Source organism: Nicotiana sylvestris, chromosome 5 (assembly GCF_000393655.2).
Source record: "Nicotiana sylvestris chromosome 5, ASM39365v2, whole genome shotgun sequence".
Taxonomy (NCBI): Eukaryota; Viridiplantae; Streptophyta; class Magnoliopsida; order Solanales; family Solanaceae; genus Nicotiana; species Nicotiana sylvestris.
Genome location: NC_091061.1, coordinates 173,098,973 through 173,120,844, shown reverse-complemented (window position 1 = coordinate 173,120,844; position 21,872 = coordinate 173,098,973). Strand labels below are relative to the sequence as shown.

General features: G+C 38.3%; 1 protein-coding gene across 1 annotated transcript; it reads left to right on the top strand.

The window, feature by feature from the left end:
- Positions 1-1,262: 1,262 nt before the first annotated feature.
- Positions 1,263-4,379, top strand: LOC104220888 (uncharacterized). Its single transcript, XM_070147305.1, has 6 exons — positions 1,263-2,159; positions 2,242-2,338; positions 2,400-2,557; positions 2,740-2,957; positions 3,638-4,030; positions 4,199-4,379. Exons 1-6 carry the CDS (start codon positions 1,263-1,265, stop codon positions 4,377-4,379), a joined length of 1,944 nt encoding a protein of 647 aa, XP_070003406.1.
- The last annotated feature ends 17,493 nt before the right edge of the window (positions 4,380-21,872 follow it).

Sequence of the window (21,872 nt, the reverse complement as noted above, 5' to 3'; positions counted from 1 at the left end):
TATCTTCACTTTACACAACAAATGTTTTATTTAACTCGACGGATATTTAGACTTAAGATTTTCATTTTATTAACCAAAAAATACCCGCGTTAATTAAATCCTGGTCCACCTTTACCTAACAAAATTCTGATTTATACAGTAGGACTAAAGAGATAATGAACAAATGGCTCTATTAATTTTAGGCATAATACATAGTTTATCCATCAACCTTACAGCGAAATCCCTGTTACACACTTATCTTTTACGGGAAACTTTTTACCCATTCAATCTTTCAAAAATGTGTCTAAGACACATCACTTTTGTGCTTGGCCAATTTTTTAGATAACGTGAAAGTCACGCTCTAATAGGGTCGTGACACGTGTCATTAACTTTAAAAAGGAAAAAAATATTAGAAATTAAAATTAAAACTCATCTTCCTCATCTTTCCATTTTCTATCTTAAACATCATTGTTGCTACCACCATGGTTGTTTGTGGGAAAATTTCCAACAACACCAAAATTTAACCACACTACCTAAACAACTAGCCGAAAATAATCGAGCAACAAATTGAGTTCAATAACCCAATAATTAAGAAGATCCAATTGAATTTTCAAGCTTTTTTTGATATCCCAATAATGATGGATTCTAGATTATTTTCACCAAACCTTCAATACTACTATTAAAGCATTTAAATCTATCACAAATTGTTGGAAGTGTTGGAATCGAAAACCTTACTCCAGACAAAGAGGAATTGAAGACGAAGATACAAAGTATATCGGATATATCGAAGAGTACAAAACCCAAATATTTTATGATAAAGTCTGTCGGGTCAAATAAATTAATGGGCCAATATACAAAGTTTGATATCCAGGCCTAATGTAGAAAGAAGAATGGACTGCCTAATATAAGAAGGTTATTCGATCCACTTCAATATAGGATTCTTGACACAGCTGGAACTTTACTCAATGCTTCCAGAATGTTCAATAATCCAGTTGTAGATATTATCTAGTATTGTGCATATCTGACCTTTTTACATAGGACAAAAGGTTGTTAGGACATAGCCTCTTAGAATAAGACAAGTGTAAATACATAGTTGTATTTACCTTTTATTCTTTTCTACACATACTTGTATATAAAGGAACAATGTACAGATTCAAATGATAAAAAATGAAAAAGAGAATTTCCATATCAGAGCAAGGAACAACTTGCTGAATTTTCTTCTCTTTCAAGTTTTCTTCTTCTTCAATCTTTCTTTCTTTACTGTTTTCTTTGAGCTACATCCAATGGCACCTTCATCAGATGATGGAAGCACTACTGTTGACAGAGGAAACACTTTTACTCGAACTGGTAACACAGTTCTTACTGATTCTTCACATCCTTTTTATCTCCATCCTTCAGATTCTCCTGGAATAGTTTTTGTTAACTCTATTTTTGGTAGAAAAAGCTATGGAGATTGGAGAAGAGCCATAGTGATTGCTCTTTCAGCTATAAACAAAATAGGTTTCATTGATGGAAGCATCAAAGAACCAGATTCAAACTCTCCTTCTTTCAAGGCATGGAATAGGTGTAATGACATGGTCATTTCCTCGCTCCTTAACTCTCTTTCAAAAGACATAGTAGATAGTGTATTATACTCAAAGACTGCTATGGATATCTGGACTGAGCTGGAAGCAAGGTTTGGTCAATGTAATGGTGCACAATTGTATCGGTTGCAGAAAGAGTTAAGTGAGATGATTCAAGGAAGTTCTGACATGGCTAGCTACTACACAAAGATGAAAAAGATCTGGGATGAGCTGGACACAACATGTGTACACTACTCTTGTGATTGCACTTGTGGTGGTAAGGCAAAAACTTTGAAACCTCTTCAGGATGGTAGGCTTATCCAATTCTTGATAGGGCTCAATGAGACATATGGTGCACTAAGAAGTAGCATTCTGATGTTGTCTTCCCTTCCAACTGTAAATCAGGCCTACTCCCTTTTGATTCAAGATGAAACACAAAGGGAGATCTATATTGGGGTGCATTCTGTAGAATCTGCTTTTATGGCATCACAACAACAGTTTCACAGTCAGAAAAATAGAGAAGGAAAGTTCAAAGGAACTCTCAATGCAAATAAGTCTAATATGTTTTTCAACTATTGCAAAAAATTAGGGCATACAATTGATAAGTGTTACAGAATTGTTGGCTTCCCCCCAGATTTTAAATTCACTAAGTCTAAAAAATATTAAGGAGTTGCTCATACTAATGCTGCAATTGGAACAGGAAGTGCAGTCCAAACAGTCCATAGGGGAGAGGAAAATTCAGCAGGAAATACCATACACAAGAATAATTTTCTCAGCTCTATCATTTGCTCCAACAGGTAAAAGTTGGACAACAAGGTGAGCAAATGACTGAGGCTGTTGCTTCTGCTAATTGTGCAGGTATACTACTGCCCTCTTCAAACCCTTCACTTTATGCACTCTCTTATTTCTCTTTCGTTTATCCTAAGAGCTGGATCAATGATTCAGGGGCTCCTGAACATATGACCTCTAATTTCTCTGCTCTAATCAATATTACTACCCTACCTTTTCCCTTATATGTTAAACTAATTCTCATAAAGTACAGGTTAGTCAAATAGGAAGTGTACACATTCTGCCAGATTTAACTATTAAAAATGTTCTTTATGTGCCTGATTTCAATTTCAATCTAATCTCTGTTCATAAACTCGCAAAACACTTAAATTATCTCATGTTATTCATTTCTTTTGGTGCTATTTTGCAGGGCCCTTCAACGAAGAGGCCAGTGGTAAATGGTAAAATTCTTGAAGGTCTTTATCTACTCAATTCAAAGTCCGTCTCTACTAGTTTCAAGATTAATCACCAGCCTGTTTATCCTTCTGTCTCAGCTTGTAATAGTTTTAGTCAAAAGAATGTTTCTACTTCAATTTCATATTCAGTTCAATTACCTAGCAATGTAAGCCTATGGCACAAATGTTTGGGGTATATGCCACTTTCTAGTATGCAACATTTATCTAAGTTTCAGTCTCATTCCTTATCCAGATTTGATCTACCATGTGATGTGTGTCCTAAAGCAAGGCAGACCAAATTGCCATTTCATTCTAGTACTATTTCCACTACTTTCATTTTTTATCTTATTTACATTGACACATGGGGACTTTATAAGGTTCCAACTCTTGATTGTTATAAATATTTTCTTACCATAGTTGATGATTTTAGTAGATGGACCTGGACTTACCTATTTAAAACAAAAAGTAATGCCTTTCTTTCCATAATTGAGAGACAATTCAACAGAAAAGTAAAAATTGTGAGATCAGACAATGCCATGGAGTTTGGTAGCAGTAACTCTACATCAGAATATTTTTCTTCCAAAGGGATTTTACATCAAACCACTTGCATTGCCACGCCCCAATAAAATAGTATTGTAGAGCGTAAACACAAACACTTATTGGAAACAAGTAGAGCTTTACTTTTTAAGTATCATATTCCTATCACCTATTGGGGTAAGTGTTTGTTCACTGCCACTTTTCTTATAAATAGATTTCCGTCCAAGTTTTGAATTCTAAATCACCTTATGTACTTCTTTTTGGAAAGAAACTTTTCTTAGAATTTTTAAGATCTTTTGGTTGCCTTTGTTATGCTTCAACTTTGTCTTTACACAGATCCAAATTTGATCCAAGAGCTGTAAAATGCTTTTTTATGGGACACCCCTTTGGGAAGAAGGGTTACAAGCTTTTAGATCTATCTTCTATGAAGTTGTTTGTTTCAAGGGATGTCAAATTTTATGAAAGTGTTTTTCCTTTCTCAAAATCCTCACTTATTCAGACAACTTTTCCAGTTCCTGATCAAATGTATACTCTACCTTCTTTTTCCTCCAATCCTACAAATAATTTAATCTACTCTACTAGTTCTTCTTCACACAGCCAATCACCTGTTTTACATTCATCTAGTAGTCTTGGTTCACCTACTACTTGCCATACATCTACCAATTCTTCTTCTTCCCTTTCTAAACACACATTTATTCCAGATTCTTCTTCAGCAAGATACTCTACATTGTCTCCCATTCCTTTCATTATCAAATCATCGAGCAATCAGGAAATCACTTAGAGAACATAAAACACCAACTTATTTGGCAGATTATGCGTGTAATTCAGTTTATTTGACTAACCTAACCTCTAGTTGTTTTTTCAGCATCTCTTGAATTTTTGTTTTGTCTTTTTCAGCACAAATCAACACCTTTTAAAATCAGTCTCCCATATTTCAGAACCTACAACTTATTCCCAGGTAGTTTTACATCCTGCATGGCAGGAAGCAATGACTAAAGAATTTGAAGCATTGAAGGCTAACAAAACCTGGGAGCTTGTGAAGTTACCTAAGGGAATGAAGGTTTTGCCTTCCAAATAGGTTTATAAGGTAAAATATAAGTCTGATGAAAGTGTCGAGAGATTCAAAGCTAGACTAGTAATAAGGGGTGACATACAAAGAGAGGGAATTGATTTTACAGAGACTTTTTTCCCTGTAGTTAAGATGACTACAGTCAGATGGCTCATGGCTATTGCAGTTAAAAAGGGATGGCCTTTGTTTCAATTAGATGTAAATAATGCTTTCCTTCACAGTGATTTACAAGAAACTTCCCAGCCGGTATGTCTAGTCCTAGTTCTAACCTTGTGTGCAGGTTAAAAAAATCTTTATATGGATTGAAACATGCTTCACGGCATGGTACGCCAAACTTGTAGCAGCTCTCAATTTTAAAGAATACACTAATTCACTCAACGACTATTCTTTATTTTTCAAAAAGGCAGATTCAAAGGTCACCTTAGTTGCAGTATATGTTGATGGTGGAGATGACATAACATTTTTCAAAATATTTTAAATTAATTTTCATCAAAGATAATAATATGACTTACTTTTCTGGTTATTTTGTCCTATTTGGTAATTGGAAGTATATTTTGTCCTCCATGATAAACGTTTGTTTCTACCTGCCAAATATGACTAATTATTAGTATAACTGTTACTTGAGGATAAGTTGGGAATAATATATTTATGGGCCAGCTGTACATCAATTAGAATATAAGAATATATTACACTAGTAATTATTGTAAACCATATTTTAAATTGAATAACATATCTTTAGTACGATGAATCAAGTATATCCCATAATAATCCAAGTAATTATTACCACAACAACAACAATAGTAACAATTCAGTGTAATTTTATTAGTGGGGTCCAGGAAGGATAGAGTATACGCAGACCTTACCCCTACCTTCAAGAAAGCGGAGAAGTTATTTCCGGTAGACCCCCGACTTGGGAAAGGTAAAAGAAGGACAACAACAAGCATACCAATCGGAAAATTGAAGCAAAAAAAAAACCAATAGTAGTACTGTAATCAGAAAATTGAAATGAAAGCAACAACAAGTAATAACAGAAGTTAAGGGATACGACAATACACAAACAAGACAACGCTCGGCTACCTATCATAACGTTTTACCTTTATTCTCAACCTCCATACCTTCTTATCCATGATCATGTCATCAGTAAGCTGAAACAATGTTATATCCGGCCTAATCACATCTCCCCAATACTTATTCTGCCTGTCTCTACCTCTCTCCTCAGGTCCCCCGGGGCCAATCTCTCGTACTCCAAGTAATTACTAGGAGTATTATATAATAGTGTGTCAATTCATTTTTATAATTTATGTGCCTTTTGTATGCCATTTTTATGATCGATTTGGGATGATCAATGATCAAGCAGTTAATAGCCTGTTTGGCCAAGCTTATTTTTGGCCAAAAATGCTTTTTTTTGGTCAAAAGTGCTTTTTTTTGGCCAAAAGCAGTTTTGGCCAAAAATTGAGGTGTTTGGCCAAGTTTCTGGAAGGAAAAAAGTGCTTTTGAGGAGAAGCAGAAGCAAAAAAAAGTAGCTTCTCTCCAAAAGCACTCTTTTGAGAAGTACTTTTGAGAAAATACACTTAGAAGCAGTTTTTTAAAGCTTGGCCAAACACTAATTGCTGCTCAGAAGTGCTTTTCAAACTAATTAGTCAAACACAAACTGTTTCTCACCAAAAGTACTTTTGAGAAAAGCACTTTTGAAAAAAAGCACTTCTCAAAATAAGCTGATTTTTGCAGCTTGACCAAACGGTCTATATTCTGGAATATGATAAACTCGAGTCTTTGAATATGTCCAAAAACAATACGGACTTTTCAATTGACTAATCAGTTCCGCCAATTTGTTTTTTAAGGGTGTTTGGCTAAGCTTATAAGCTGGTCAAACTGGCTTATAAGCATTTTTTGGCTTATCTACGTGTTTGGTAAAATTAAAATTGCTTATAAGTTAAGTGCTTATAAGCTAAAAATAGGCCAAAAGCCATAAGTTGGTCTCCCACAACTTATCAAATTTAAGTTTATAAGCACTTTATGTTTGACCAGAATATTTACTATTATATCCCTAAAATACTTTTTTTTTAAAACAAAACTCTTCGTATACCCAGTTCTCCAGCTGCATATTATTAATTCCAGCACTTTTATTCAAATACGTAATTACTTATTTTTAAATCAGCTTCAGCACTTGAAAGTGCTTTTCAGCCCCTAATGCTTATCAGCTACTCTAAATCAGCTAAGCCCAACGGGCTCTTAGTATGAAAACTGACCTCGAAAGTAGAGCTAACTCACATGTTGCAGTGTTGAGAAAATATACTATAAAAGTCTGTTTTTAGTATATTATCTTCACTTTACACAACAAATGTTTTATTTAACTCGAAGGATATATAGATTTAAGATTTTCATATTAACCAAAAAATACCCGCGATAATTAATAAATCCTGGTCTATTTACCTAACAAAACTCTGATTTATATAGTTGGACTAAAGAGATAATGAACAAATGGCTCTATTAATTTTACTTTACTCGGGTTAGTTTGCTTTGCCTAACTAGGAGGCTGTTTTTAAGATTTTGCGTCCACAACAACCGCCTAGACCCTGGTAAAAATTGTCTATTCGTGTAAAAAATTGATAGGGCACATTAGGATGGATAAGATTAGAAATAAAGATATTTGGGAGAAGGTAGATGTGGCTCATATGAATGACAAGATGCGAGAAGCGAGTCTCAGAAGATTCGGGCACGTACGGAGGAGAAGCCCAGATACCCCAGTAAGGAGGTGTGAGCGGTTGACTATAACGAGTATGAGAAGAGATAGAAGGTAACCTAAGAAGTATTGGGGAGGTGATCAGACAACATGACTATTTGGTAGGTGAATGAAATATATTTCTCGAGAAAAATATATACTAAAGATTAATAATATTAGCACATTGAATAGTGTTTGGTGAATTTATTGAGCAATAAATATTAGCAATAATGTACAAGTGTTAGTTGGAGCAAGTGACATGAAGATAAAAGTGTTTGTCCATAAAATGGTACAGTTGAATTTATACGTAGTTTCTAGACAAGTGAATTAATTCGATCTTGAAATAATAAAAGAATTGAAGAAATATGCAATACTTAGCATTGAGATGAAGATGAAATAGCAAAATCGGGGATTCTGGGAGCAAGGCTTCCGGGCACAACAATAATGAAATTGAAAAGTGTTATGCCCTGCAATATTACATCGATATTACGTCTCGCAGTATTATATTGCGATAATGTTATGTCCTACAGTATTATATTACGATGATGTTACGCCTTGCAGTATTACATTACGATGATGTTATGCTTCACAGTATTAAATTACGACGATGTTGCACCCTGTAGTATTGTACATTGAATTTGTCGTAAGGTAATTGACATCAGTCCAAGAAAAATACTATTTGGAGATTATAAGGGTTATGCTATTTCAAACAAGTGATGGGTAAATTCGTGAAGGTGAGAGGGGAAGCAAGTCAAAGAAAATGAATTTTCGTCCAAGTTTGACATGTGGGATAAAATACGATCCGAGCTATAATACCCGGTATTTATGAACTAGTGTCATACAAGGTACTATATAACCATGATAATAAGATATACAAAGTGTGTTAAAAGTGAATAGTATTTTATGTACTTTGAGATAATTCTTAATTATATGAATAATTGATTAATTATTAGATTAGTGGGAAATTACCAAATTAATTAAGAAGCTAGATGGATAATTATGGATAAGAACTAACTCCCCCTGTGGCAGCAAGTAAGGAAAGAGTTACATGACTCTTGCCTTTGGACAATATAATTAATAGGCACTTGGACATCATTCCTTAGCCATTTTACACGTAAAAGGTAGAAAATGTGAGTCATCTCTATATCATCTTCAAGAAAGATCAAAATTCACTTTGACAAAGGTTAAACAATACTACAAAGGCATAGAATTTAAGCCGCAAAATTACACAAGGACGTTAATGGTGTAATTGTTCAATACGCAAAATACATATGTCTACTAAATTTGAAGATCAAGAAAAGGCTGTAGAATTTCTATTAGGAAAATATGATATAGCATACAGAAAGACAAAGCAAGGAACGAAGGCGAGGGAGTTTTGAAATTCGTGCGAAATTGCACTGCGTAATAACATCGGGATTTTGCAATTTTAAGGGAATACAGTGTAATCCTTCTCAAGAATAATCATACGAATTTTTCCCTACTCCAGATATGTTAAGGCTATCTCTTCTTTCTTTTGGCATGATCTATACGACACAAATGAAACGAGCAAATGCGCAATTTCCATAAATGACTATATTCATAGAAATGCGAGAGATGCTTATGTTCTTGATTCTCCATGTGTCATATTATTCTATCATCTGTTCATGGGTCTCAGAAAAATACGTAAGTTGAAAAAAGTTTACTTCATGATATTACTCAAAGGCATTCTTATGACATTCCAGGAGATTTTATTGACGTACTTCTCATGCATTGCATTCGTGTACATTGATCCATGACCATATAGCATTATATACACGTATATATATATATATATGTATGTATGTATGTATGTATGTATGTATGTATGTATGTATATGAGATATTTGAAAAAGGTTACGGTGTTATATACGCACCACCACCTAATCAACTAGTATATGTTGATGATTTGCTCACAGTGGCCGAGATGATATGATGGGATGCCCTCAGAGCCTTGATGATGTTATGAACACATATACCCATGCATGGTCTAACATTTATACACATATGCATGACATTATAAAAAATGAAATGATTCACAGAGTTATGCAAATGCACATGTCGAGTCTTTTACTCCATGTTTTTCTCATGTCTATTATTTATTGATTTTCATTCCTTACATATTCGGTACATTATTTGTACTGACGTCCCTTTCGCCCAGGGATGCTGCGTTTCATGTCTGCAGGTCCTGATAGACAGGTCGAGAGCCCTCCAAGTAGGCTATCAGCTCAGCGGAAGATGTTGGTGCGCTTCATTTGCTTCGGAGTTGCTTGTTTGGTTAGTATGATTTATATGTATATTGTTTGGTATGGCGGGACTTTGTCCCGACATTTATGAAAATTATGTATTCTTAGAGGCTTGTAGACAGATGTCATGTACATAAAAGATTGTTGGCCTTATCGGCCTATGTTCAGTGTACGAGTGGTTATTTTGGCCTTATAGGCTCGTATGTCTTATGCATAAGTTGGTATCACATGTAGTATTCTTCTTATCTCATTGCAGCCTTCCGGCTCAGTTGTCTATGATAGTGTGACATGAAAGATATGTTATGTTGGTACTCGATTGAGTAAGGTACCGGGTGTCCATCGCGGCTCATCGATTTGGGTCGTGACAAAAAGTAAGAAGGTAAGATTGTATAAAGTTTTGAGTAGATTATAACATAAGTTTGCCAGAAAATTCCTTCTCTTACAATGATAACAGAGCTCACTGTTTAAAGTTTCACCTAGGAAATAAAGTCCTAGGATCATGCCCTTCTTTAATGTTAATTATGAGGGTCATTGAAGAACGTATGATGGTGGGCATGAGTGGAAAATTCTTTGTAATGGGTAGTGTATTAAATGCTGTAAAATATTCTCCATTAAATGCTACCGGGTGGTAGGCATTTATTGTATCTTTATGAGCATCATTCCTTCCGGTAATAAATGGAACAGTTGTCTTCGGCCTTCGCTATCCTCTGCCTTCGGTTTCACGTGTCACTCTCTTATGCAATTACTTAGCATAACATATTTTATCTATATAGATAGTCCCCCTACTTTCTGGTGACATAACTTTGTGTCACCGGGAAGTTGGTAGAAACGTTTCTTTTGGCGGGAATTTCACTGACCTCCTTTGAGAACCTTCTGACAGTTGATTAGATACATGTCTATCCATATTTAATGCTCCAAACACGCGTCATCCCATGATTCAATATAACTTTTCCCGGCTATCGAGGTGATTATGGCCACGAGTTTAGCCCAAACCTTTACTTATACGCATCAACTTTTTTAATTTACACTTCATAATACTCCGAATTTTCTAATACTTTCTTTACACGACTCATCTTTCGACTTCAACCTTTCTTCAACTTCCTTTTTTAAGAAAAAACCTTTTCTGAGAAATGGCCTCTTCTTCAAGAAAGCACGGTTCTTCAAAGAACAAAGGCAAAGCTGACGATGCCGCTCCCCCTACAGTGAGCACCATTGTCCTAAAGAGCCTGGTTACCACCAAAGACTTCGATGAGAAGTTTACTTCTACTAACCCTCGTATGTGGGCCATTGACAGATACCCTTCTTTTATATGTCATTCCAGTATTTCTGCTGTGAAGGAAGATTGCCGCTACCAAGATTTGGACATTATTGCTCCTGATCTAATAGAGCGAGTAACCCTACTCAAGCAGGGTTTTACATATTTTTTACATGTATCTCTTTACTTTGGGAGCATTTTCTTTGAGTGGGGAGCTTGACTCCGTTATTGCGGAGTTCTGCTTCTGCTACCAGGTGTGTTTGGCGCAAGTAAGTCCTTCTGTGTGGAGGACGATTGCTTGTCTTCGATGGTTGTTCCAGGAGACGGGAGATGAGCTATCCTTAGCTTATGTGATGAACCTATATTCCCCCAAAATCTTCCGTGGGGGAATGATAAATTTCAGCAAATGCGGCTATCATTCTCTTCTATCTAGCATGGATGATGATAACGACCGTGGGAGAGTGGAACGGTTCGTTGCAGTTTTCACCGATGATATCAGTCCAACAATGACCACATCTTTCCTGGGATCATGGAACCGCACTCGTAAGCTCCTTGTTTAATATTTCCTTTATTAGAAATTTCCTCATATCCGTATTGATCCTCCTTCCTTTGTCTGTTTCATCAACTCAATGGGTTCCACCTAGGGTTGAAGGTTTGGACCAGTAGGTCCAAAGATTTTTAGACGTCACTATGCCTGACACCCCCATATGGAAAGAACTGGCCCTCAAATACGGGTGGAAAGCCAAAAATCATGGTAACTTAGACTCATCTCATGTTTTCTTTCTATTTGAGGAGAAGATTGATTAATTTTCCCCTTTTTACTGAATTAAGGTCTACCCCTGGGCTAGGTTGTCATCCCCGAGGAGGATGTTTTGGATGATTCTACTGATGCAGTAGGGCTGCTTCAGAAGGTGCTTACTCGAATAGGTGTCTCCGGGCCTACTTCGGGTACAAGTGTTTCTTCACTGAGTCCCTGGCCGGAGAACAAGCAACCAAAAAGAAGGCGTTCCTCCGCAACCGGGGGAAAGAATAAGAGGGCGAAGAATGTCGTCCCCAAGTTGTCTCTGAAAGTCATTGTGACGAGCCCTCTGCCTGGGCTGACCATATACATTGTGATGATCGACGGTGATGGAGAAGCTAGTTCTGAGGGAGTTTCTCTACATAGAAGACGACGATCCTTATCAACTCAACAAAATGCTCAACCTACTGTGTTCGTTACACCAACCGAGGGCGATGTCTCGGCACTTTGGGGGGAGTTTGAAATGGTAGAAAATGCCAACTCTCGTTGCTTGATCCCAGTCGCTGCGCCTGATACCGTGAGGTTGAGTACCGGGCCTCTGCCGTCTTCGGTTGATGAGCAACTAGTAACCAACACTGCATTTGCCACAACTTTTTCTCACCCTTCAATGCCATCAGCTTCATCATATTTTTCACCCGTTCTTCTACCAGCAACCGCTACATCATCTCCATCGGCCGCATCTGTCCGGAAGAAGATGTTCCTCTTCCCCAGTCCCAGTTCATAGAAATTTGGGGCAAAATTATGATGCCCCCTCAGAAAATCAGCAAAGGAGGAGGAGTGTCACTCTCTAGGTCTCTACCAAATGCAATCTGCTGTCCTAGCCGGTGGAACTTGCAAACTATCTAAAGCTGGCTTCAGAAAAAGATAGGAAAAAGATACAGGCTCTCTCAGGAGAGTGTCTGTTGAACAATGCTATGTACAACGCCGCAACGGTATATTCTTCATTTCCTTTGTCATTTATCCTATCTTTGATTTAATATTATTTTTGATTTTGCCTTTCTTGTTTCGCAGGCCAATTTCCTTGCTTCTGAGGGCCTCCAAAGGTTGATTCGGGAAAAGAAGGAACTAACCTCTGAGTGGGATCAACTTTTGGCCAAGCAGAATCAAACTATTGCTTGCCTCTCAGAACTGGAAGCCAAAGCCGCTGAGGCTGTTGAGTTGGAGGCTCATTAGTAGCAAAGTGAGCGAGAAGTAGAGACCCTTAATCACCTCGTTGATAGTTCAATTTGAAGAGGCTAAGGCTAAATGGGCTAAAGTCCATAGTGTTGTTCTTGCTGCATCCGATTGTGAGGCTGCCTCCACTGAAAGGTTAAATAATTTGGAGGCGGCCTTGAACTCCACAACTGAAGAGCTTGCTACTGCCTAGGAGAAATATGCCTAGTTGGAGGAGAAGTATAAGAGGACCAACGAGCATAACAAACTTTTCAGCTCTATTGTATGTGCTCTCGATGTTAGCCTCCGATCCGTAAGGTCCATGTGAGAGAATCCTTCTGCCGAGGTTGACCAACTTAAAGAAAAACTGCAGCGTCGAGCGACTTCCCTCATTGTTGAAAAAACACATTCCATGTATAGTATGAGGAGAAAACCCTTGGAAGAGGCCAAAGCAGGTGTCATATATTTTGACGCCAAAATTGCTAAGGCCCTTGAGTTGGAGTTTAGCCGCAAAAAGAGGCCTTTCGGCCATGCCTGATGCGACCAATTCTTTTGGTTCCGATTCTGAGTTCTTGGGAACTGGAGAGGAACCGGAAGGTGATGATGTTGAGAGCCAAAATGATGAAGGCCAAGATATCGAACCGGCTGCGGATCTACCCACTTCCTCTGGGGGCGCAGACTTTACTCTTCCTACGGGTTACAGAGATGCAACAGTTTAGCTTTTTATTTCTTTTTCTAACTTTTGTACCTGTGCCATTTTGGAACTTTTATTGTGAATAAAAATATTTTTTGCTCAAGTATTGAATGAGTCTTTCTGCATTCTTTTGTTTGAACCTTTATGCAAGTTTTCATCTTTATGTTCTTTCTTGCTTAAGTGTTTTGCGCAAGTTTGATTTTTGTGTCTTTTTTCATTTAAGTATTTTGCGCAAATTTGCTTTTTGTGTCTTTTTGTGCAGGGCCTCGGGTGTATTTTTCCCCGAAGGCATTTGGATTCCAGGCATAAGTTCTTCCAAAATCAACCCTTTAACGTGAGGGTTTTCATAAGAGAGGACCCTTTTATGTCTATTGTGCTCTTGAAGAGGATGTATCTTGTTCATTACGGCACTAGCATTTGAAGTACTTGTTTAACTTACAAATGGCAAAATTAATTCATCGCTCAGACAAGAACAAGATAGAAATAAAAGGATTTTACTTTATTCCTTGCACTTTTAAAAAGTACATAAGCATTCGTTGTGCTAAAGAGAAATTGCCATTTCTTGTGGCTAACTTGTACAACTTGTTTCTACGGGGCTAGCTGCATATCCGCGGTTCCAGTGATAGAACTATGTTTCCGATTTTCGTTTTTCGTTCGACGTGGCAATCATTGTTGTTGTATCCTCCTATAATTCCCCCAGTGTTCAAATGCGAATTGGAACACTAGAAGTTTAACATCTTTGATGATTTCACCAATGAATTGCTAGACAGTCTTCAGTTCAGTAACACACTTCACTTCCCCTTAGGATTTATGCTATCGAGCCAAAGACTATCTAACAATTCCCTAGTGGCTTGCACTTGTGAACGGTCAGGTAACCTTTGTTCGATAGCAAACTTAACTTTCCAGTAGGAATTTTGCTATCGAGCCAAAGATTACCTAACTACTCTGGAGTGGATCTTTGCTTGTGTACCTTGCTATTAAAGGTCTTATTGCTGCTGTTGAGATCTTCTTTGTAGTATGTTTTCCGTTGCTGCCTCGTTAAAAAACCTTGCTAGAAAAATACAATTGGGACAAAAACTGGACGAAGGGAAAAATAGTGCAACACATACTTTTAGTATAGGTGATGTTTATCAGAAATAATATCTCTTGAGCGAGCCACATTCCAGCTGCTTGGCAACTTTTCTCCATCCCGATTTTCCAACTCGTATGAACCTTTCCCAGTGATAGCTGAAACCCGGTATGGGCCTTCCTATGTTGGACCTAGCTTCCCTGTGTTGAGGTCCCGAGTGTTTTGAGTTACTTTCCATATAACCAAGTCTCCCACTTTGAAGTAACGGAGTTTGGCCCTTTAGTTATAATATCTTTCTATTCTCTACTTTTGAGCTGCCATTCTTATATGCGCCAAGTCCATGTGCTCATCAAGTAGCTCCAAGTTGACTAACATTGCTTCATTGTTTGTCTCTTCACTTGCCAGGAAATACCTCAAGGTAGGCTCCCTACTTCTATTGGGATTAAGGCTTCTGCTCCGTACACAAGGGAAATAGGAGTTTCTCCTGTGCTCGATTTAGCCGTTGTTCTGTACACCTATAGCACTCCAGGAAGCTCCTCAAGCCATTTGCCTTTAGCTATTTCCAACCTTTTTTGAGGTTTTGTATAATCACTTTGTTTGTTAATTCTGCTTGACCATTTGCGCTCGGATGATTCGGCAAAATGTGATTCTTTTGATTTTCAAGTTCTCAAAGAACTTTGTGATATTTGTGCCTATAAATTGTGGTCCGTTATCGTAGGCTATCTCTTTTGGTATTCCAAATCTGCAAATTATGTTTTCCCATAAGAAATCCACCACCTCACGTTCGCCAATCTTCTGATAAGTACATGCTTCAACCCACTTAGAAAAATAGTCAGTTAAAATTAAAAAAAATCTTTACCTTACCAAGGGCCGACGATAGCCATTCCCCACTTCGTGAACGGCCATGGAGACAGAATTGAGTGCAATGGTTCTGCTGGTCGATGTACCAGTTCTGTGTAGGGTTGGTACTTATCGTATTTTTGTACGAAAGCTTTGGCGTCTTGTTCCATTCGGAGCCAATAGTATCATACCCTTACCAGTTTTAGTACCAAGGAATCTGCGCCCGAATGATTTCTACATATACCTTCGTGGACTTCTCGCATAACATAATAAGCTTCAAAGGCTCCCAAGCATTGGACCAACAGGACTTGGAAAGATTTCATGTAAAGTTGGCCTCTTTTGAAGCTATATCATGCTGCTTTGGTGCGTAGCGCCCGGTATGCCTTGGAGTCTTCGACAACTTCCCATGTTTGAGATAATCAATGATCTTATTCCTCCACTCACAGACCAAATTTTTTGCATTCACCTTATAGTAGCTATCTGCATCCACAATCGAGTGCATGAGCTGTACTACCATCCCAGAATCTGATCCTTTTATTTCTATTGATGAACCGAGGTTGGCTAATGCATCTGCTTCTGCATTTTCTTCCCTCGGGATATGTGTAATTTACCACTCTCGGAATCGAGCAAGCAGAGCCTAAACTTTTACTACGTATTGTTGCATGCCCTCTTTTTTGGTTTAGAAGATCCTGTAGACTTGATTTACCACCAGCTGGTAGTCGCATTTGACTTTTACAACCTCAGAATCTTGTCCCCAGGCCAATTCGAGTCCTGTAATCAAAGCTTCAGACTTTGCTTCGGTGTTAGTCAAAGGGACCGTTCTTATGGCTTGCCTTTAATATGCCAAGCCCGGACCCCTTTAATTGGAAGCTCTATCCGTAAATAAGGTGCAAACTCCTTATGCTGATTCTGACACCATCACTGCTTCTCTAGTTGCCGGAGGCATCAATCCCAGACTGAAATCGGCCATGAAGTCGGCCAAAACTTGTGACTTAATTGCAGTCCTAGGTTTATATTCTATGTCTAATTCGCTCATTTCGATGGCCCATTTGGCCAATCTACTTGAGAGTTCGGGTTTGTGAAGGATATTCGCAAGGGAAAGGTAGTCACCACAGCTATCGGGTGATGCTGAAAATAAGGCCTCAACTTCCGAGCGGCGACTACGAGAGCTAAGGCCAGCTTTTCCAAATGTCGGTAGCAGTTTTTGCTCATGTTAAAATTCTACTAACGTAATAAATATGATATTGCATACCTTCGTCCTCACGAACTAAAACGACGTTTACTGCTACCTCCGAGACTGCTAGGTAGATCAGCAGTGTTTCACCTTCCTCCGGCTTTGATAGTAAATAAGGGCTTGATAAATACCTCTTCAAATCCCTTAAAGCCTCCTGGCACTCCGGGGTCTATTCAAAGTTTTTTTTCTTTTTGAGCAGTGTGAAGAAACAGTGACTTTCTATGATGATTGTGAAATGAACCTACTCAAAGCGACCAATCTCCTTGCGAGCCTTTGGACTTCTTTCACGCTTGATAGATGGTCCGGGATGTCTTCGATGGATTTGATTTTGTAAGGATTAGCCTCAACTCCTCTTTTTGATACCAAAAATCATAGGAACTTGCCGGAGCTGACCCCGAATGTGCATTTCTCGGGGTTAAGCTTCATGTTATGCTCCCTTAGGATATCAAAGGTTTCTTGCAAGTACTTAAGGTGATCCCCTGCATTTAAAGACTTAACAAGTATATCGTCTATATAAACTTCCATGGTTTTACCTATCAGTTTTTCAAACATCTTGTTTACGAGCCGTTGATAAGTGGCTCCAACATTCTTTAGCCCGAAGGGAATCACATTATAGCAATATGTGCCAAAATTTGTTATGAATGAAATTTTTTCCTGATCCTCCGGGTTCATCTTGATTTGGTTGTACCCATAGTAAGCATCGACGAAACTCACTAATGCGTGCCCAGCCGTTGCATCAATCATTTGATCGATGTTTGGTAGTGGGAATGAGTCCTTTGGGAGCGCCTTATTAAGTATTTATAGTCTAAATACATACAAAATTTATTGTTCTTCTTAGGAACTACTACTACATTAGCTAGCTAGTTTGGATACTTTACCTCTCGGATCAAACAGATATCAAGTAGGCGAGTTACAAATTTATTCCCGGCCTCTGCAATAGGATGTTTCATTTGTCTTACCAAAGGGATGCTGGGATCCAAGCTTAACTTGTGTACGACCACTTCTGTAGGGATACCTGTCATATCCGCATGCGACTATGCAAAACAAAAGGCATTATATTTAAGAAATTCAATAAATCCAGACTTGAGCTTGCGGGGTGTAGTCCGGTCCCCAAGTGGAATTTCCTTTCCAAGAACTTTTCAAACAATGAAACTTGTTTAAGCTCTTCCGTTGTGGACTTCATTGCGTCCGCCTCTTCTGGTACCTAGAAATATCTCGGTACCTGATAAGATTTTGACGCTTCTTCCCCCTAGATAACTTCACTTGATTCAAGAGCAGGCACTGATTCTTGTAATTTCTATTCCGCAAACTCTTTCCCTTTGCTACTAGAGACCGAAATCACATTCATCTCCCTTGCTGCCGGTTGGTCACCTTTTATCTGTTTGATCCCTTCGGGAGTTGGGAATTTCAGCAACTGATGATATGTTGATGGTACAACTCTCATCTCATGCAACCATGGTTTTCCTAGAATAATGTTATAACCCATATCACCGTCCACAACCTCAAAAAGGGTTGTCTTCATCACCCCCTAGGCATTTGTGGCAGCAGGATCTCTTCTCGGGTTGTTACGCTTGTTAGATTGAACCCGACGAGGAGTTTTGTGGCCGGAATGATGCTTTTGGTAAGTTTGGCTTGCTCCAATACCCTCCATTGTATGATATTGGCCGAACTTCCTGGATCCACCAGAACACGTTTGATCTTAAAATCTAATACTTTTAAAGAATTTACCAATATTGTACGGTAGCAACAATCCATTTGTGTCCTCCTCCGTGAAAGTGATATCATCTTCAGCAAATTCCCGGAGTCTGTTGCTATGGCTTACTGATACCTTTATCTTTCTTGCTGCCGAGAAGGTAACCCCGTTAATCTTGTTTTTCCCGAATATCATGTTGATTGTCTGGCGCGGGGGATCTTCCCTATTTTTGAGGGCTCCGTATTATCATGGTTGCGACCGTAATTGCTCTTGACCCAGTCACTTAAGAATTCCCTGAGATGGCCATTTTTAGTAATGTCGTCACCTCTTCACACAGATGCCGGCAGTCCCCAGTCCGATGGCCATTTATCCCATGGTACTCACACAAAAAATTAGGGTCCCTTTAGCTATAATTAGACCTCATAGGATTTGGGAACCGTGCTTCTTTAATGATCCTCACAGCTAATACCAATTCTACCACACAAACGTTGAAGTTGTATTCTAATATCCTGGGATAGGAAGGATCCCGAGAATCTGACATTTCTTTGTGCGACAATGATCTGTTGCTCCAACCACGATCAATACTTCTGTCAGTAACGAACCTATCTTCTGACCGAAAACCTCTACCGCATCCTTCAGGCCGTTTATAGGGCAAAAATCGGCCCCTCGAAGACCGCCTATTTGTGTCGAAATCATCTTTTGATTTTTCTTTATTCTTCTTCTGACCTTTTGCCGACACCGGGAAGCCAATTTGATCATCATCAATCCTTATCTTGGACTCGTACCTATTGTGAACCTCTGCCCAAGTTGTTGCTTTGGAACTTAAACAAGTTTTCCTTCAATTTTAGGAAGCACCATAACATCTCGGATTCAGGCCCTTGGTGAATGCTTCAGCCGCCCATTCATCCAGAACAGCTGGGAGAAATATTTATTCCTTTTGGAATCGGGTGACAAATTCTCGCAGCAACTCGGACTCTCCTTGTGCAATTCTGAATATGTCGGCCTTCCGGGCCTGCATCTTTCTGGCTCTGGCATGATCCTTAATAAAAGAATCTGCGAGCATTCAAAGGAGTCTATGAAATGCTCGAGCAACAGTGAATACCATGCCATTGCTCCCCTTGTGAGAGTCTCTCCGAATTTCTTTAGCAAAATAGATTTGATCTCGTGGGTAGATAAATCATTCATTTTCACCGCTGTTGTATATGCGACAATATGCTTCTGAGAGTTTGAAGTCCCATCATATTTTGGCATGTCGGGAATTTTAACCCGCTTCGGGATCAATTCTGGTGCAACACTTGGTTTATATGGCAACTGAGTGTACTTCTTTGAGTCCGGCCCTTTCAACACTGGTGGTGCGCCCGGGATTTGGTCCATGCGAGCATTCACTTACCTCATAAACTATAAGTGTTTGCTTTTAAAAGGATCGCTCTCATTGTTATCATCGGAACTGCTCCCCCCAACCTCATCAAAACTGACTTCGTCCATCGGGGTGTTGTTGTCGACCCTTTGCATTGTTTGATTGGCTGGAGCACCGGGAGGAACTGGACCTAATCCATTCGCATTATTGGAAGCGCCTGCTTTAGTTCTGTCATAACCTTATCCTGCCGTGTGAGGTGGCCTAGAATGGCCTCTTGTTGCTCCTTCATGACCCTTACCGCTTCAACAACATGCTCCTTTTTAGCATCATTAGGGGTCACCTCTCGAATAGGACGCGGGTACCATCTACCATGGATCGGCGTGGCATCACTCCCCTTGTTGTGAGTATCGCTGATTGAATCCTCGCGCTGAGGCTGGTCTCCTTGGACCTCATGATTGTGTGTGTTTTTAACACTATAATCTGCTATTTTCTGTGATTTTTGCTAAGAACGGATAATCAAAACACGTTAATAAAAGAGGCAAGAATCAACTTAATTATACAACTGTCTAGGACCTACAGTGGACGCCAAACTATTTATTCATAAAAGGGTACAATTTAATTTATATGTGGTTTCTAGACAAGTAAATTAATTCGATCCTGAAATAATAAAAGAATTGAAGAAATATACAATACTTAGACTTAAGCTAAAAATAAAATAGCAAAAATAGTGGTTCCGGGAGCAAGGCTTCTGTGCACAACAATAACGAAATCGAAAAGTAAGAAGACAAAATTTTATAAACCTTTGAGTAGATTATAACATAAGTTTGCTAGAAAATTCCTCCTCTTGCAATGATAACAGAGCTCACTATTTATAGATGCACTTAGGGAACAAGGTCGTAGGATCATGCCTTTCTTTAATGTCAATTATGAAGGCTATTGAAGAATGTATAACAGTGAGCGTGAATAAATTTTTTTTGTAGTGGGTAGTGTATTAAATGTTGTAGAATATTTTTCATTAAATTCTACCAGGTGGCAGGCATTCATTGCATATTTATGAGCATCATTCCTTCCGGTAACAAATGGAACAGTTGTCTTCGGCCTTAGCTATCCTCTGCCTTCATTGCCTCGTGTCATTCTCTTATACAATTACTTAGCCTAATATATTTTACCCTATACAAAAAATTTAGATAGTTGTAAGAAGAATGAATTCTGCCGATAAGTGAGATCAAAATATTTTCGCCTTCGAATAGAAAATGTTTTCCTTAATGACTTCATCATACCAAATATAAGAAAATGACTTCCTTATACCGATAAAAAAATTCCTAAAAAATGACTTCTTTCATAACAAACACTCCCTAATTAATTACATGAAATAAGAACTAATCTCAAGTTAAAATGAGAGCAACGTCGAACCACTTAATGCATTGTTCACAACTTGATAAAATAGTCTCTTACCTTTTCCTATTTCCACTTGAATACTAAAAAAGCTCACTCTAGAATTTGTCATGATATGCACTTAAGTCATACATCACATGATGTACTCTTACAACTGAAGCAAATTCTGGAACACTAGAGTGAGCTCTTTCTAAACCCCATTATACTGTATATATAGATAATTTCTTTTAGGAAAAAAGGATAACCATTTAAGTTGTTAACCCCATCTTAAACATTCCCCTTATAAAACACGAGTCTCACTCACATTGTATAATTTCTTATATGTGACAGAAGTTAATACATCAACTACGCCTCTGTAATGACCCGAACGGTGATTTTGGGCATTTGCATTTCGTTCAACTATTTGAAGTCTCGAGTAGCTTCATATAATATATTATGACTATGTGAATCTTTGGTTTTGGTTTTCAGGTGATTCAAAGTTGATTTGGAAGAATAATTCTCAACTTGAAAGCTTTAAGTTTGAAGAGTTGATCAAGTTTGACTTTTGTGTCTTTGACCACAGATCGAATTTTTAATGATTCCGTTAGGTCTCGTATTTTGGATTAAGGCGTATGCCCAGATTTACGTTTAAATGTTCTTGAAGGTTTTGGCGTTAATTGGCAAAAGTTGGCAATTTGAAGGTTTGGAAAGTTTATAAGTTTAATCGGGAGTTGACTTTGAAGATATCTGTAACGACCCGACCGGTCGTTTTAAGTTCTAGCACGTCATCGGCCTTTTGAGGCCTTGAGTAGCTTCTTTTTATGCATTATGACTTGTACGCATAGTAGGAATTGAATTTCGGGAAGTTCAGAGTTGAATTGAAAGGAAAATTCTCAATTTGGAAGCTTTAAGTTGGAAAACTTAGCTAACGTTTTACTTTTGAGTAAACGATCTCAAATTGATATTTGAAGGTATCAATAGGTTTGTATGATGATTTCAGACTTCTGCGTATGTTCGAGTTGAGTATCAGGTCACCCGGGAGCCTTTCGACG